The following is an 18,518-nucleotide window of genomic DNA, read 5'->3' on the forward strand; positions in this document are numbered from 1 at the left end:
CTCGGGGCCCCCCTTACCGCTTCCCTGCTCAAAGCCATCCCTGGCTCACCCTCAGGGGGGCGCGCGGTCCCTCCAGCCCCGTCCATCGGTCCCCAGCCTGCACCCCTCCCTGCCTGCCTGTGGACCCCCAACTCCTAAGCCCGGAGTCTGCACACTGTGACCCACCGCCTGTTGTTATAAACAACACTTTATTGTAAACATTTTATTATAAGCACGGCTCTCGGCTTATGTATCATCTGTGGCTGCTTGTGCACCACAAAGACAGAGCTGAGTAGTTGGACTAGGCCTCTCCCAGGCCGGCCAATTCCTAGACTAGCCTGAGAACATGCTTTTCACCTACTACCAGAGCCCACAGCCCAGCCATCTTCTTAACCAGGCTCACACCCCTGGGCAACTCTCTTCCTGCCCTAATCACCCCAGGGCCAGGTTCCAAGTAACTGTGGACAGACCCTATGTCCCCAAGCCCTCTGAAATGATTCAAACTAACCAATCCTAAGCCTGCAGGCCCTGCCTCGCCCAGTTCTCCCCATGGAAACACGATGACAGCTTTTGCCGAAATCCACACCACCCCCTCCAATTGCCTCTGCCTCCTGACCCACCCTGGCGCTGCCCCAGGGCCCTGCCCCCTCCTCTTGGGACTGTTAGTCACAAGCGATCTTCTCATTGCCGATCCGTCTCTTGATCTGTTGGCCTTGCCTGACCGCAAATATTCCATCAATGCCCTATATTTTACAACAGGGCATGAGGAGGGAAGGGGGCCTGACTCTCAGGAGGATCCAGACAGGACCCATGGGTGGACCCTCTGGGACCTGTTGGCCTGGTCAGGCAGGTTCCACGGGAGGGAAGTAGAGGGATGGATGGGTGGTGTCTAAGCAGGTGGTCAGCAGCCAACTCCCACCCTGCCAGGCTCAACCCGCCCACCCACTGCCCCATGATCTAAACTTCCTTCTCAAGTCGGGAAATGAGCCCGAGTTCCTGGCTCTCCTTTAGACGAGAAAGCACTAATAAATCAAACATAAAACTATGTTTTTCTGTCTTGTGATCATGCAAGCTTCCTGGGGTCCTATGGGGACCTTCAGCCCACCCACCCTGGGCCCCAGCCTTCTGTAAGATTGTAATGTGCATTATCATATCAGAGCTAAAAACTGCCCCCCCGCGCCTGGTGGCAGGCTGGCTGTGGGGGCCTAGGTCCTGAGGCAGATTTACGGGGGAAACCACCTCAAAATGAGGTCCCACTTGGCTTTGAGTAATTGAGAGTAATCCAGGGCCATCCATCAGTGTGCAGACAGAGTGGGCGCAGCTGCACTCAGAATAGGAAGTCTGAAGCCAGGAGCGCTCTTGTCTTCAGATCTGCCTAATGGAGCCCATGAAAACCTCACAGAGAGGACACTTGAAGGGGAAGGAAGGATTTGGCAGGCAGAGGAGAGAAAAGGGCATCCTGTGTAGAAGGGACAGACTACGCAAGGGAGCAGAGATGGGTGGGAAGTCTCCGGAACACACCGCAGTGTGTGCAGCCTTGTGGCAGGGATGAGAGTTGACACCAGCACTGCAGACGGTGTGTTTCCAGCTTTGCACCCCCCTGGGCCCAGCCCTGGGCGTGGTGCAGAGGAAGGGCCCTGTAAAGATTTCTGAGCAAGCACAAGAGGTGGCTGTGGTCAGATACACATGACCAACAGCCCTCTGAGCGGAGCAGGCTAGCTGGGCTCCAGACAGAAAGACAGCTAATTAGACTCTCTCGCTCCTGAGCGACCATGCCAGGGTAGCCGGGGGCTGTTTCTGGGCTAAGCTGGTGAAGCCACACTCCTAAAATAGATAGCTTGTACTATTTGTCCCTCGAGGACAAAATATGCTTCATGGAGCCTGTCTTGTTGTTCCTGGCAACATACATGTGCCAAGCATTCGCCAACAGACTCCCCCTCCTGGCTGGTTTGGAGAGTAAAGATTGTGGCCAAGGTCACAGGGCACATCAGGGGTGAAACTGAAGCAACAATGACCCTTGGCCTCTGTCCTAACTGAACTTCTCTCATTTTTTTTCTCTGCTTCAGCCAAGTTGATCTACAAAACCATGGCCTAAGGCCCTGTCTGGCATCTGGGCCCTGGGCAGGGCTCCTCTCCTCCAGGGTAGCTGAGATACTGGCTCCCTCCGATGTCTGCAGCCTGCTCACAACACTGTAGTTGTGGTTCTCTCCTCCAGTGATTATCTCCTTTGGGGACCAGGCGGGACTACAGACACTGGGGCAAGAGGAGATGTCTCATGTATGTCTGGAACAAAGCAGGGAGGTGGAAGCTGGACCCAAATGGAAATGGACCTGGCCAACCCCCCTGGGAAATGTGCAGGTGCTAACATTTCCTGGCTGTGTCCCATGGAGGCTGCCTTCACCCAGCAGATCTCCTTAGCCCTTCTAGGAGACCCCCACATCTTTATGACATTCCAAACCCCTCAATTTTGTGCTGGAAAGCTGGCGTCCTGGTTCCATTCAACAGTTTTCACAAATATTTATTAAGCCCTTGATGTGTGCCAGGCACTGCGCCAGCTGACATCCGTGCAGCAATCGCTACTTGCACAATGGTGTAGGCTTTGTGTTAGCTCATCAGAAATCAAGGGACACAATAGCAAATATGACAGGCACAGCCCTGCCCTCATGAGCTTACAGTCTGAAATCCGTCCATTTCACAGGGTCAGTGCAATATAGTTGGGGAAAGAACAACAAATCTTAGAGAGACCTGGATCAGGACATGGGTTTAGCTTCTTACCGGCCATTTATTAAATGGTGTTCAATGGAAGTTTGGGTTGACCTCAAGACAATAGATACCATGTATCTAAGACAACACTTGGCCAAAATTGTCAAACCAAATGGCAAAACCAGTTACATGTCTCTTAAGCCCATCGCCCACTTTATGGGTCTAAAAGCATTGATGCCTAAAAGATTTCTTGGGGGAGAGCTTTTGGTGTGCCATGAGCCTCACTCCACCTCTGTCCATGGGGACGGGGACAGTGCCTTCCACTATCTCATCTTATAAGGCCACTAATCCTACTGGATCAGGGCCCCACCCCTATGACCTCATTTAACCTTATTTACCTTCTTACAGGCCATGTCTCCAAATACAGTCACATTGTGGCTTAGGACTTACTTCACATATGGCTGAGAGGAGCTCGGTTCAGTCTACAGCAGGCTGCCTGGATGCTTAGATGGCAGAACAAACGAGAGGTAGCTGCCCCAGGATCAACCTGCATCTCCAGAGTGTGTTCAAGTATGTGGGCTGTGAGAGAGAGCCAGTCTAGGGGGCCTGGGGCCTGCCTGAGAAGACCGTGTTGTGTGGGGACCCCAAGGATCCAGCTGTGATCTTCCAGTGTCCCAGGAGCTAAAGAAGGAGCCTCAGCACAGTGGAGGAAAGCATGGGTCTCACTTCAGCCTTACAGGTGAGAGGTCCCCGTAAGGGATTATGCGGCGGTGGGTGTGTATCTCCAAACAACCTATGCAAGTGCTATCGGGATGCATATACTCAACAGCTGCATCGGTACCTCGCAGGTAGGAACTTTCTTGCTCCCCTTTCCTGTCCACCCTCCCCAAGCCCACAGAAGAGAAGGCCATGGTGGGGACAACTCAGAGAGGCTCATCCTGGACCCCTTCCCCAAGCAGGTTCCCAGCCCAAGCCAAAGAAGGAAAAGTAGTCTCAACTTGAAATAAGTCCAGAGTTTGGATCATTTAATGGAACTCGATATTACTGAGTTGAGATCATAGTTTGCAACTGACATTGACCTGAGAAAGTGACCAGTGAATTGCTTTTGTTACCTAGGAGAGACCAGAAAATTCACGGGCCAAAGTTTTCATCCAGGACCAGGAGAACACCCGGCCCTACAGAGATGGATTTACAGAAAAACCAAAGAGGAGCAGTAAGATAGTTCGTGGGCCTCCACACCCTGGAATTTTTAGTGCTGAACACCACAGGTACATGGTCTTCTCATCTTAAAATATGTAACTATTTATGTTAATGTCCACAAAACACGTAAGACAGACCAACTGGTTCATCCAAAGAGATGGTAGCCAGTGTTGTTCTTACTCATGGCAATAGTAGTAGCTGGACCAACAGCATTAAAAAGCACCTTAGCAGCAGGCAACTCCAGGCATGCATTGTGTCTTGTTCCTCCAAAGTTGACTCTCATGTTGAGGTCAGTTTCCAGTCCTATGGGGCTCTGAGGACCTAAGTCCCCAACTGCAAGGAAATCTGGCCCCTCTCTCCAGCCTAATACAACTTTTGAATTTTATGTGGAAATCTTAAACCTCTCCTTCTCGTTTGGTCTCCATTTAGCGCTTTGAAAACAAGATGTGCTGTATATGGTTTCTCCCCAGACACATGCTGAATACTAATCACTCTATTCCAGAAAGCTCAGCAGCTGGGCAGCTCCAGAGCCCCTGGGATCACTAATGGAATTGGACTAATACCAAGGACTGGTTACCATAATACGTCATCCACTCATGAATATCATTGAATGAGCTTTATTTCAAGAAACCTTAAACCTTCACCTTTTAGCTCACTTCAGTCTCTCCTCAGCACTCTGGAACATGATTGATGGTGACACCATGCCACAAATAAGTTATGCGTGGCTCAAACTCTTAATTCATGATTGATTAGTTCTTGAACAATGGCCCTGAATAATGTGGCATTAATGGCCATCCCTGGTGGTCTCCTCCTACCAGAAACCCATTACTAAGTCTACCCTGAGTTACAGCATCCCTACCGGAGCCCAGTGTCTGTTCAAGGGGACAACCACTTTATTTAATAGTGGCTACCCCTCTACAGTTGGCCGGAGTAGTACAGACAAGGTAGAAGTTACTGCCCCAGCCTTCTAGAGACAAGTAAAAACATATGATGTATTTGGAAAGTCAGTTTTCCCTCAAGTGGATTTTGTTCCTATAAGTCAGGAAAGAGGTGCCTTCTTGATGCACTTGGGATGAGGGCTGGGAGAGAAGTCGGCCTGTGAACCGTGATCTTGGGAGGCGGCAGAGGTCAGTGGTTGCACAGACAGGGAGTGAAACTCTTACAGGCCCACCAGATGAAATAAAAGGATGCTGGCACTATGGGGAAGGAAGATGTATTAGTGACAGGAATTAACAGGAAGGCAGGAGAGGCCGATGACAAAGTTATGCGAATCCACATGAAGGAACAGAGCGCTGGTAAAGGTAACTACATAGGTGAATATAAAACACAATTGCTATGGAATGAAAGGTTGTATTCCTCTAGAAATCGTGTGTTGAAGCCCTAACCCCCGATGGGCTGTTGGAGGTAATTAGGGGTGGTCATGAGGATGGGTCCTCATGGTGAGATTAATCTACCACGTGAGGATACAGCAAGAAGGTGACCATTGGCAAGCTAGAAAGAGGCCCCCATCCAAACTCAGACATCCCCCCCTGCACCTTGATCTCGGGCCACTGACAAAAGGAAAACCATGAGCTTTGGCATCAAAGAGATGGGACTTTAAACGCAAGCTCTGCCCCTCCCCAGCTGTGTGATCTTGAGGGAAAGCCCAAGGCAAGGACCCAAGGTGACGTCACAGTGCCCCCTGCCGGCTGGGCGCCCTCACTCTGTGCCTCTGGTCCAGCTGCCTGCAGAAAAAGTAATCCTCCTCAAATGTAGATAGAAAAATCCAGAGACTCAAATTACAGCTTCAGTTTTTTGTGTGTTTTTCCATATTTGTTTTTTTTTAACCTATGATGATGTCCTGCATTCAACCCAAAATAGCTAGCAGAGGTGTTAAACACCTTACATGTGCTTTTTGCTAATTTCTATGTCTGTTTTGGAGAAATGCCTAGTCACATTCTTTGTCCATTTTTAAGTGGGTTGTCTGCTTATTGTTGAGTTGTATGAATTCTTTATATATTCAGGATATTAGACACTTGTCAGATACTTGATTTCCAAATATTTTCTTCAACCACGTGGGTTGTCTTTTCACTCTCTTGTTAATGTTATTTCACGTGCAATGTTTTTACTTTGGATGAAATCCAGTTTGTCTATTTTTTCTTTGATTGCTGTGCTTCCCATGTCTTAGCCAAGAAAACTTGGCCTCGCCCAAGGTCACAAGTTTTCAAACCTATGTTTTCTTCTAAGAATTTTTTAGTTTTAGCTCTTAGATTTAGTTTTTCATTCATTTTGAGTTAATGTTTTAATATGACATGCAGGAGTGATGCAAATTAATTTTTATAATATGGAAATTCAGTTGTCCCACTAGGATGTATAGAAAAGGCTATTTTTATGTCCATTGAATGGACCTGACACCCTTGTCAAAAATCAGTTGCCCTTTAGCGTGAGGATTTTTCTGGGCTGTCAATTCTATTCCATTGATCTGTGTGTCTCTTTTTATGTCAATTTTGATTACTATAGCTTGGTAGGAAGTTGTGAAATTGGAAATTGTGAGTCCTCTAATCTTGTCCTTGCTTTTCAAAATTGCCTGGGCTCTTCTGGGTCCTTTGAATTTCAGTTTGTCCATATCTGCAATGAAAAAACAGTTGGAATTTTGAGAGGTGCGAATCTGTAAATCATTTGAGGAGAACTGCCATCTCAAATATTAAATTTTCATGAACAGGAGGTATCTTTCCATATGCTTGGGTCCTTTTAAATTCCGTAGGTTTCAGCGTCCAAGTCTGCCGCTTCTTTTGTTAAATTTCTTCCTAAGTATTTTATTCTTTTTTGATATTGTGTCATTGTTTCTTAATTTTATTTTTAGAATGTTCATGGGTAGAAATAGAAGTGTGTTTTATATATTGATCTTGTTTTATGCAATCTTGCTTAACTCATTTGTTAGCTCTAATAGTTTCTTATGGATTTTGCAGGGGATTTTCTGCACATATTATGTCATCTGCAAGTAGAGATGGTTTTACTTCTTTATTTCCAATCTAAATGACTTTTACTTTCTTGCCTAACTGCCCCAATCAGAACCTCCACTACCATGTTGAATAAAAGTGACGAGAGCAGATATCCTTGTCTTGTTCTAGATTTTAAGGAGTAAGCTTTTAGTCTTTCATCATTAAGTGTGATGTTGGGTAGGGGGGTTCCATTGATGTCATTTATCAAGTTGAGAAAGTTCACATCTATTCCTAGTTTGGTGAGTGTGTTTATTATGAAAAGGCGTTGGATTTTGTCAAATGCTTTCCCTGTGTCTGTTGAGATGATCATGTTGTTTTGTCTTTATTAATATGATGCATCACATTGATTGACTTTCATATGTCGAACCAACCTTTTATATGCTGATTTCTGGGACAGTCTCAGTGTAACGTCATCTATAATCATTTCAATAAGCTGCTGGAATCAGTTTTCTAATATCCTGTTGAGGATTCCTGCATCAATGTTTATAAGTGTCATTGGCGTGTAGTTTTCTGGTCTTATGATGTCTTTGCCTGGTTTTGGTATCAGGGTAACACTGACCTCACAGAACCGGCTAAGCAGACAATATTTTATGGTAGAGTCTGTGAGAGATCTGCATTCTTTTTTCTTTAAACATTCGATATAATTTGCCAGTGAACCCATCTGGCCTCGGATTTTGTTGTTGCTGTAAGTTGGTGGTCACTACCACGCCTGCATGTAGAGAGCACCTCGGGTATGGGTGGGGTGGGCAAGACCCAACATCTACCCTCTCACAGTGGGGCCCCAAGGCGGCTGTTGGAGAGCATTGAAAGGAAGGTAGAACATGATTCACTTGAAAGTATGAATCACCCATTCATCAGTGGGCCACTCGCCACCCAAACTGATATTGGGCTCATTGCAAAACTCTGTATGATGTAGGCCAAGGCCTGGAACCAGGTAGTGCAAAGAGAAAAAGTGTGGATGACTTGGGAAGGAGACCACGTGCCTCACATCTGGCCTTCTCCAGAGCACCACAGGTCACACACCAGCCACCCTTTGAAGCAGCAGAGGGGGAGGGTGGGAAACTCAGTAGTTTCAAGTTTAGAAGCTGACATTTCCCCAAAAGTCCCCAAATAGATCCCATTGTGAGCATGACTTTAATGTTTATCAAAGATGGTTCTGGTGCAGTTGGCCATCCAGCTGGAAGATTATGGACCTGATTTTACACTATATGCAATATATATATATTCCAGAACAATGAAAGATTTAAATGTTTTTTTAAAAAGTAATGCAATTCAAATCTTAGAAGGAAATATAGGAGATTACACCTATGTGAAAAATTATCTGCCAAAACAGGCAACCGCAAAGCTATAAGAGAAAAGTAAGCACATGTGACTATAAAAACTAACTTTTTGAATGGCAAAAGGGACAACACATTTAATATAAAGGCATCAACTTTGGAAAAAGACATTTACCATGCTGGTGAGAGAAAAAGGCAAAGAGTCCATATCAACTGGGTTGCATCATGTGAAATTGCTATTTTTGTTGGACAAAAAAGTAAAATATCAACAATTTCATACAGTTCAACCTAATACAGTATTGAAAGAAAAAAGGGGAAATAACCAAATGAAATATTGGCAAAAAAAGAAGGCAGTTGCAGCAGAGATTTCTTCTAGCTGCTCACTCCAATTACCATCCCCTCTACCCTTATCCTGCACGTTAACAGACTCCTGATTTTACTTAGGGTAGCAACTCAAAAACTAAATTTGTAAGCCTCTCTTGCAGCTAGGTAAAGCCATGTGACTAAGTTCTGATTCAACATATGCAAGCAGAAATATGTTGTGTAGTGTCCAAGAAGGCTCCTTAAAGGGAGGGAGTGTGCCCTCCTTTGTGCCGGCCTCTCTCCGGCTGCTTGGAATGGGGATGTGATGCCTGGCACTCTGCAGCCACCTTGGAACTTGGGGGCTGAGAACAACAAAAAATAGGCTCTACTATTTTCGGGTTTTCTGCTCTATACAGCTGATCCTAATCCAGTTAACACAGCAATTCCCAGAGAAGCAAATCTAAATGATCAACACAGAAAAAGTCCTCAAGCTTGTTAGTAGTTAGAAAACTGTAAACTTATGACACAACATATCCCTTTATACCTAGCAGTATTTATTTTAGCAGACTGATAAAAGTAAAATAAGTATTAATATGTATGTCAGGGAAAGGAGTTTTCTAAAGACCGTTGCTGAAATGTGAATTGTTGTGACATTTTTTTAAAGCAACCTGGCAACGCCAAGTAAAATTAAATTTACATATACTGTTCAACCCAGCAATCCCATTCTTGGGAATCTGACTCAGATTAATAAAGAGAATCCATATGTGAAATTGATTTTAATAATATTTTCTGTAACCTAATATATCTAAAACAGTACCATTTCAGCATGGAATTCATGTAAAAATTATAAATGAGGTCCATCCCAACCTGATCCCAGGGGACTTGGGGAGGTGCTGGCGAATGGGGGGCGTTGAGTGTGGCCCCCTGAACCTGGCACGCCCAAGCAAAGCCAGAGCTGAGTTTAAAGATAGGCATGGGAGAGAAAGCCAGCCTTTGTGTGACCCAAAGGTGACTGTTTATGGGAGAACTGCGCGGTGGAATTTCTCTGTTACTGGGAGTCTTAAAATTTCTTGAGAAAAAGAATTTTCTAAGACTCGCAGTCTGCATAGCATTATTTTCCTCAGTTTGCAAAGTCCCATTTCCCTTAAACTGGGCCTGGAAGAGGTGTAGCTGGGGCTTTAGTAGAGCTGGAAGCAAAGCCAGTGTCCAGAGTTACCGGCCTAGGCGGAGCCGCGTCCAGCACAGCCTCAGGCTACCTGTAATGCATTAGCCCATTTTGTGCGGGGCCCATGTGGCCACACAGGAGATCGCCAGAAAGCGGGGTGAGAGCCCCGAAGCCAGGATGAAGAATTTATCTTTTATTCTGAGCAGGGTGGAAAGCCGTAGAAAGGGTTTCTGAGATCTTACTGCTTCAGTCCTTTAGTTTTGTTTAATTTGACTGCTGTTGAGGTTTATTTTTCTCCTGTTTCCCGTTTGACTTCTCTGGTGAGCTGTCTGCCCCCTTGGTCTTCTGTGGGCTTCGTGTCTTTCTCAATCAAGGATTTTTATCATTTGTGGTGCTTGTTGCATTTGTGTCCCTCAAATTACTGTTTTGCTTTTTAATTTTGGTTTTCTTTCTTGAAGTTTTAAACTTTTGTGCTCTAGTGTGAGAGGTCACCCATCACTTCTAAGGTTAGGGAGTCCTCTGTCACCCTTACACTTGATGATTTTGGGGGGGTCCGTATCGTTGTGGTTCAGTGTTTACATTAGTGGAGCAAACTGCACCCGCGGGGCCCCTCGCCCAGCAGAGCAGAGGTCCCCCGTCTCCACCAGGGCTCTCAGCCGGGGGCACCCCCCCCCTCCTGGGAACCCCCCTCTCGTTGCAGACTAGTGACGCAAAGCTGGGCCAAAGGCCCCTTTTACAGGTAGGAAGACTGAGGCTCCGCTGAAAGTGGGGGCGGGGCGTTCAAGTGAATGACGGGCCCTGGCCGGCAGGGGGCGGGGCGAGGGTCCGCCAGGCTCCGCCCCCAGGCCAGGCCCCGCCCCGCCCCCAGGCCCTGCCCGGCCCCGCCCCCCGGACGCGGCTCTCTCCCTGCTCGTCCGGTGCTGACCCGTCAGGACAGCCAGACTCGTTCCAATGCCCGCCCACCGCTGATGTCATTGGCTGCCTCGCCGTCCCCGCCCCCTCGGAGCACCGCTGATAGTCGCAGCCAATGGGCATGCGCAGCAGTGTCGACGGCGCAGGCGGCGGTCGCGGCGAATCCTGGGAGCTGAGGTACCGCGGTTTTCTGAGGTGATTTTGGTCGCGGTCGGCGGGGCTAAGCGAACCCCCTTGCGACGCGGTGGCCCAGCCCCGCTGGGGGGCTGGGGGACAGGCCGTCCTCCTGCAGCTGGAGGGGCGGCGGCCGCGACCGTCGGGGTTAGGGTTGGAGGTCAGAGGTGGTGCCTTGTGGCGAGTTGGGGCCCCGCCCGTCTAAGGCAGAGGCGGGCCGCCCCCCGTTTTTGTCAGTTCTCGTTTGGGGGCCCCCGTCTCCTTTCACGGAAGAGACGTTGAGGGACACTGAGGCCTGGGCGCCTCCGGGGTCGCTGGCAGGCCGGGAGTTCGGAGGGACCGGCGCGGCGCCGGCCGCCGCAGGTGAACGTCGGGGCGACGGGGGGCGGGGAGCGGGGGCCGCGGGCTGACCCCCAACGGGCCGCGCCTCCGGCTGCCGAGGCCCGGGCGCCGGCCCCGCCAGGCCGGCCCTCCCGCGCGTGCGGCTGCGCTGCCGGGCTCCCGGGCGGGTTCGGAGGCGGGAGGGCGGCGGCGGCGGCTCGGCTGGAAGTGGAAGCAAAACCCGCGGGCGGCGGGCCCTGAGCGGGCGGACGACTCCGAGGCCGCGGGAGCGCCCCCGCCGCCCCCCGTGGCCCGCGACGCGAGCCGTTCCCAAGCGCCCAGTGTTCATCCTCGGTTCGGGGGGCGCGTGGCAGTGAGTCGAGTCCGCCCGGGCGGTTTCCACGGCGGCTCCGGGTCGGGACTCTCCCCCCTCTTGACTACTTGGCGGCCGCGGAGACAAGCTTTTGGCTACGTTTGTGGTTTTGGGGAGCCACAGGTGTGGACGAAGACGGGGGGGGAAGAAGAGGGGTGCTTGTGGTTTCTGGCGCAAAATATGCTGTTGGAGGGGGGAGGAAAAGGCGTTTTTCGTGCCTATGTCTCGCCCTCTGTTTCAGCGTAAACACGTTGCTTTTGCACGGCCGCTGTCTTTTTGACTGTTTACAGTGATTCGGGGAAGGAGTCGTTTCTGACGAGACGCCTATCAGCGGAGTGAATGTGCCTTGTTTGGAATTAACCCTGGGGTTTGGTTTTCAGTTAAGAAAATGAGGCAGAAGGGCGTGTTAACCAAGACCTTCCGCGGCCCGGCCATGGTGTGTGGGACTCCGACCCGCCAGGTGTACATGTTTGAAAGCGGCAGTGGGGACTCGGGGGACTCCTCCGAGGACGAGCCCCGCCGCGTGGCGCTGCGACCCCGGGGCCCCGAGCGCCAGAAGAAGGGGGCCCGCCGCCCGCCCGGGCCGGGAGCGGGGAGCGTCGTGCTGCTGCAGCGGGAGCTGGCCCGGGAGGACAGCCTCAACAAGCTCGCCCTCCAGTATGGCTGCAAAGTAAGACCCACGGGGAAGGGGAAGGGGCGCCCGCGGCCTGTCCGCTTGGACTGCACGGTGGGGAACGCGCAGCCCGAGGGCCTTACATGAAATCGGTTGGTCTGGCCCTGCCAAGGCAACTGCAGGCGGGACTCGAAATTCAGTAAATCGAGGGGTGAGTTAATTAAATGTTCGACCAAGTACAGCAGGCTAATTAAGTTGATAATTGCGTATGGCCTGTGAATGTTATAAATATCCAGATGGCCCTTGGCAGCAGAAAGGTTCCCCAGCCCCGATAGAGGATCTCCCTGACGAGCGGGAGCCCTTGCTGCCCCTTCCTGACCCTGGCAGGTGGTTGGGAGAGGCCTCTCAAAGCAGGAAAGGACTCCTCTGTTTAGCCTGGGCCATGGAGAGTGAGGGTGAGGAATCTCGGGTGATGGGACTGTCCCCTTGCTGCAGAGTATTTCTACTCTTCACTGTCCCTCCAAACTGAGATTCTGAAACCTTTTTTGTTTGAGCACGCTTTATTTAAGACCTAATGGGGCCAGAGACGCCAGGCAGATTTATCCAGGATTTCTTTGGAGTGCTTGCATTTTTTGGCTACTTTTCTTTCTGACCCCTTTCTTGCTGGTTGTAATTATTTGATTGGTAAAGTTTTACCTTCTGTCTTTTGGAACTGCATGATCTAGCCTTTGTATGCTGTGTATCTATATAACCCTGTTTCTCTCTTTAATTATGTCTTTAGCATTCAGAGTGATTAACAGTGGCAAAGTAAGTAGGAAAGTATTTCTAGAATTGCTGCATTTTCTCCTGGTTTGAAACTGTTTATTTTGCTTTGCTGACCCTATGGGACAACTTTCTATGGCTTTCTGTAAAGGCTGCCTGAGCAAGTTGTTTTGAAAATCTTTTCCTCCTTAAAATGACTGTCATTGATGTAACAAGGTTCAAATGGTTAAACACATGTGTGGGGCATTGTGTTTCCCAGGGAAATAAACAGGATGGTCTCCAGAAACACATAGTGGCTGTTGAATTATACTGAATTTATACATTTGACTGTTATAATCAGCTTCTGTAGGCATACTCTATGGTTTAATGAACATGAACTGAAAAATGAATCCTGCCCTACAAAGACCTGAGTGAGCTCCTTGCAATGGTGATGTTGAATGAATCCCTGAAAACCGTATAATGCCTCCAATAAGTGGTCAGTTTTCCTATTGAAAGTAAATTGCTGTTACTTTGTTAGGGACAAAGACAAAATGGTCTCAAGCACCTTATGCTTGAGCTCCAGGACATAAAAATGACCTCGCCCCAATTTAATTAGGTGATTAAAAACAGTTGCTACATAATTAAGATAGTGGAGCTAATTGTTTTGAATAAGGCTCTATTGAAAGGTCTGTTGGCCGTGTTTACACTCTCTGGGTGGGCTTCCTACGTTAAAATCATAGAATCCAAACATCAGCTTGAGGAAGGGTTTGTCTTTGACTTACACTTTCTCCCCTCTTTAATCTTAAGGTTTGATTGTGGGAGGTGTTTGTCATGAACTTTTACTTTATAAAACTCATAGTGGCCTTCCTTTCTCCTCGAGTCCTAATACTGTATTGGAAGAAGATTTCAGTCTACAGTTTCCAACTTGCTTTGTGATTCCCTGCATACTTCTATTTATCATACGAAGTGATGTATGCCATGCAGTACTCATGCAAAAGAAAACATGTTAAAATCACGAGGGCACACCTCTTAAAGCATTATTACTGGTAAACTAGGTTCTGAGTGTCTGTGCCTCTGGCTAGGGCTTTGCCTTTGCTGAATGCAAGTGTAGTGTAGCTGCTAACTGGGTTCTGATGTTGGAGGCTGAGCAGCCAGATGGGGGCGCTGTTGCCTCAAAAGTTAAAAGAAGTAGGGCAATGGCATTCTTTTTACCACCATGGTTGTGTTTCACCTACAAGCATTGTTTTGCAGTCACACTCTAAACAATAAAAAAAAAGCCTTTTTCAAAACTGATCTTAAATTGTTCAAACTTGTAAATCTTTAGGAAATTTTGATGATTAAGCTGTAAAAGCTGAGTTAAAGCCAGAAACAACATTCTTTAGCCTAAACTAACTTTATGTGTAGGTGCAGTTTTCCAGTGCTCACCATTTTCTTAAGCAGGGTGGGCTTGGACCATCCTCCAGAAAGGTTAAGAACCACTTTTTAGATATTAGTTCTAAGGAGCTTTATGTATTTCGTGATGTTTGTCTTCATGGCTTCCCTAGGTTGCAGATATCAAGAAAGCCAACAACTTCATCAGAGAACAAGACTTATATGCTTTGAAATCTATTAAGATTCCAGTGAAAAACCATGGGATCCTAACAGAGACCCACAAAGAACTCAGACCCCTCCTGAGCCCATCCTCAGAAACCAGAGTGACCTTCGAGGAGCAGCCAGACCAAGACAGCGCAGCCCTAAGCACTGGTGCCCCGTCCAGCTCACTGACGGAGTTCTTTAAGGGCATTGACCAGAATATTGAGCAAGTGGTGCAGTCAGAAATCTTCATAAGTGACAGTTACTGCGGGGAGATCTCCGATCAGCCACTACTTCCAGCTCCTCCGAAGACGCTGACAAACGGCGCAGACTGTGGAATTCAGTGGTGGAATGCTGTTTTTATCATGCTTCTCATTGGGATTGTTTTACCAGTATTTTATTTGGTCTATTTTAAAATACAAGCTACTGGAGAGATTCCTAGCAGCGTGAACACAACTGCTGTCCCCAATGGCTCGATGGCAGTGAGTGCAGTTCCAGGGCAAGCCCCCAAAGTAGCGATTCCAGTGCCAAGCACCCCTTCTCCAGCCAGCCAGCTCAGGCAGACCACCTGGGGAGGGAACTAGCTATTGGTGTTTCTAAAGAATCAGGCCAGCTGGTGTAATTGAGCTCCTGATGCGCATCAGCTGACATTGGCCATATCCCAGGGTGTTGCATTTACTTTTCTATGGCACTTGGACACGTTTCAGAAGCCACTAGTGTGTTCTCAATTAACACACCCTCATAGTGTGACGGTGCTCTGTCCTTGCCTAATTCAAGGTTGTGGAGCCAAAACCCCAACACCCTCAGCTTCCTGCATCCAGAAGATAAATGTGACAGGAACATTCACACGTGACATGCCCGTTTTTGAAGGCATTTAGTGGACTGGCCATGTGTGTCTCCACAGTAGCACTCTGTGGTCCCCCAAATTAGATGTGCTGGGACAGAGAAGAATGGCCTTGGCAATGGACCTGCAGAGTGGGAGCCCCTAGGCTCGGCTTCGGTCACCTGGGTGTTTGCAGTGTTCCTTGCCTGCTCTGGAGGGGTGGCTGGTTCTGACGAATATGTTTCCTGTCTCCTTGACAAAGGTGCTACCCAACAGTGGTGAATGTGACTCTGTTTTTAGAGTGTGACAGATTATAATGGTAACAAACCTGGCTTCATATTTGCCTTACCAGTTAGCCTTTCCGAGGCAACCGTCACTTCTAAAATCAAAGAAGCCCTACATCACGAGTGCTGTAATACTGAGCAAGCAGCAGTTCTGCCTGCCATACTTTTAGAGCTGCTTATTCCAACACGCAGGTGTGTTTGAAGCTGCTGCATGTGTAGCCAGCGCCTCCTGGCAGAGCATTTGGGGGCTGGTGCCCAGCTTCACCTGAAGAACATCCCACAGCATTCGCTAACTAGATCCCCCAAGTCAGCTTTCTTTGAAGGAGCTCTTGCTGGCCAGCATCTGGAGCTGAGGAGAGAGACTGAGTGCCAGTCATGGGGGTCCCAGCATAAGGCCAAACAGCCACCAGCCCAGCATTCCCACGAGCAGCAGCCCCTGCGTGCACCTGGAAGTGTGGTGCAGAACACCACACTGCTGCTTCCTGCTGCCCCCTGACTCCATTCTTAGGAATCCTAGAGCCACAGGATGAGACCAGGGCTCAGTGTATTTCTTTGGGTGGATAGCACTCTATATACAGTGGCTCATATGTTAAAAGAGCAAACACTTAACGGAGGGTGTAAAGGTGACCCTTGCTGTGAAAAGCCATAGAAAGAGGCCGATGCCTGTCCACCTGAGGTTTGCCCTCTTCTCCCATTCATTCAACAATGGTGCCCAGTGCGGAGGGTGGGGGGGGGGCATCGGTTGGCCTCTGAGCCCCTGCGGTGGAGCAGGGGTGGAAGGGGTGACAGCCTGCTTTGGTGGGAGCCCATCTTCATCCCACTGAGGGGTGATGGGCTGAAGTGGCTGGAAACTCAGCCTCAGAAGCCTGTCTCCAGGGAGGTCATCATGCACAAATGCTGAGCGGCGGGGCGAGCATGGTCAGAGGCATTTGGCACATGAGGCCTAATGATAGCTTGAGAAGATCTTGTGAAGAGGAAGGGAGTGGGGTAGAATAGAAGAGTGCTTGAGATGGGCTCCCAATTTCTTTCTCTTCTGAGTTTTGTGGAAAATGGTTCACCCTGGGTTCCATGAGTAAACTTGGACTATCTTCAAAATTGAATGTGCTCTTCAAAAGCAAAATGTTCTTCTGGATAAAATGGACTTGGGAACTTTTGCTACAAAAAGTGTGTTGATCATGGGATTGCTTCTCCAGCCAAATATTTGCTTACTGTTCCCCTGAGGGCCACAGGGCTCTGTTTGTCACCATTTACCTCACCAGGTGGGGCTCAGAGTCCTCTGGGAAAATGACTTTTGCTAGGCAAAGAATGAATAACTGTATTCTATACTTTTTTCAAATGGAATAAAATAATTTCTTCTGTGAAGGAAAATTGATTCCTCTTTTTTTTTTCCCCCCCAAGCTTGGGGGTTGATAATTCAGAACTAAAAGATATAGGACAGTATTGGAGATGAAGGTGTCCGTGTCCAGGGGTTGTACCCAGGGTTATCCAGACAGGTGAAGGTTATCGCACAATCTTGCTGATTAGTCTGCATAACGTACTTTAAAATGGTTTTATTACACAGACACGGGATGCCGTGAAGTTCCCTTTCTACATATTTTAGTATCTTTGGGTAGTTCATGTTTTAAATAAATTATTAAATTTGCTTGATTCAGTCCTTTTGGTTCAACTCTGGTGCTTAACATTGAACTAGAGCAGTAGGGAGCCTGTGCCGTTAGGCACGGGGTGCTCCTCCTCTTCTCTGGGAGACAAGGCTGCGGAGTCTAAGCAGGATCCTCTGCGTTACCTGGAGCAGGGCTGCCCAGCTGAGGCCGCCACAGCCCCGCCTCCGGTGGGGAGCTCTCTAAGCTGCCTCTGTGGTAATTGTGAGGCCCATCTGGGCTTGAGGGGGAACGATGTGAGCCCTGTAAAGACGGCTCATAGAACCTCAGCATTTTTCTTCCTTTTCCCCCAGTATTATTGAGAATACAGCACTGTATAAGTTTAAAGTGTACAGCATAATGACTTAACTTACATATGTTGTGAAATGATGACCACAGTAAGTTTAGATACAAGAAAAAAGAGAAAAAGGAAAAAATGTTTTTTCCTTGTGATGAGAACTCTTAAGCTTTACTCTTAGCAACTTGACTGTATACAATATAGTGTGTTAACTATAGTCATGTTATACATTACATCTCCAGGACTTACCTTGTAACTGGAAGTTTGTGCCTTTTAACCACCTTCATCCAGTTCCACCTCCCCCTCTTCCCTGCCTCTGGTAACGTCAAATCTGACCTGTTTTTCTATGAGCTTGGCTGTATCTTTTTTTTAAGACTTCACATATAAGTGGAAACATACTGTATGTCTTTCTCTGACTGACTTATTTCACTTAATATAATGCCCTTAAGGTTCATCCATCTCAAATGGTAGGATTTCCTTTTTTTTATGGCACAGTAATATTTCATTGTGCACATGCACGTGCGTGTGTGTCTGTGTAACACTTTTGTCCATTCATTCATTGATGGCCACTTAGATTTTCTGTCTTGGCTGTTGTAAATAAAGCTGCTGTGAACATGGGGGTGCAGCTATTTCTCTGACATAGTGTTTTCTTTTCCTTTGATATAATCCCAGATGTGGAATTGCTCACTCATATGGTAGTTCTATTTCTAATTTTTTGAGGAACCTCCACACTGTTTTCCATAGTAGCTGTACCAGTTTACAATCCCTTTTCTCTACATCCTTACCAGCTTTTGTTATCTTTTGTCTTTTTTTCTTTTTAATATATTTTTTATTGATTTCAGAGAGAGGAAGGGAGAGAGAGAAAAACATCAATGATGAGAGAGAGTCATTGATCAGCTGCCTCCTGTACACCTCTGCTGGGGATGGAGCCCGAAACCTAGGCATATGCCCTGACCTGTATTCGAACCTCAATCTCCTGGATCCTAGATTGATGCTCAACTGCTGAGCCACACCAGCCGAGCCTCTTGTCTTTTTGATGATAGCTATTCTAACAGGTGATATCTCATTGTGGTTTTGAGTTGCATGATCGGTGATGTTGAGCACCTTTTTCATGTACTTGTTGGCAATTTGTACAACTTCTTTGGAAAAATATCTCTTCAGG

General features: G+C 47.9%; 1 protein-coding gene across 1 annotated transcript; it reads left to right on the forward strand.

The window, feature by feature from the left end:
* Window positions 1-11,593: 11,593 nt before the first annotated feature.
* Window positions 11,594-16,789, forward strand: LYSMD4 (LysM domain containing 4). Its single transcript, XM_016200461.2, has 2 exons — window positions 11,594-12,058; window positions 14,287-16,789. The coding sequence occupies exons 1-2, from the start codon at window positions 11,777-11,779 to the stop codon at window positions 14,896-14,898; spliced, it is 894 nt and encodes a 297-aa protein (XP_016055947.2). The 5' UTR covers window positions 11,594-11,776; the 3' UTR covers window positions 14,899-16,789.
* The last annotated feature ends 1,729 nt before the right edge of the window (window positions 16,790-18,518 follow it).

Source organism: Miniopterus natalensis, chromosome 22, assembly GCF_054644295.1.
Source record: "Miniopterus natalensis isolate mMinNat1 chromosome 22, mMinNat1.hap1, whole genome shotgun sequence".
In the NCBI taxonomy this organism is placed as follows: Eukaryota; Metazoa; Chordata; class Mammalia; order Chiroptera; family Miniopteridae; genus Miniopterus; species Miniopterus natalensis.

Excerpts from the sequence above, each read along its gene's own strand:
- LYSMD4 (XM_016200461.2), top strand. The coding sequence starts at position 11,777 with ATGAGGCAGAAGGGCGTGTTAACCAAGACCTTCCGCGGCCCGGCCATG. Across the intron at positions 12,059-14,286 it reads CCCTCCAGTATGGCTGCAAA|GTTGCAGATATCAAGAAAGC; the intron begins GTAAGACCCACG and ends TGGCTTCCCTAG.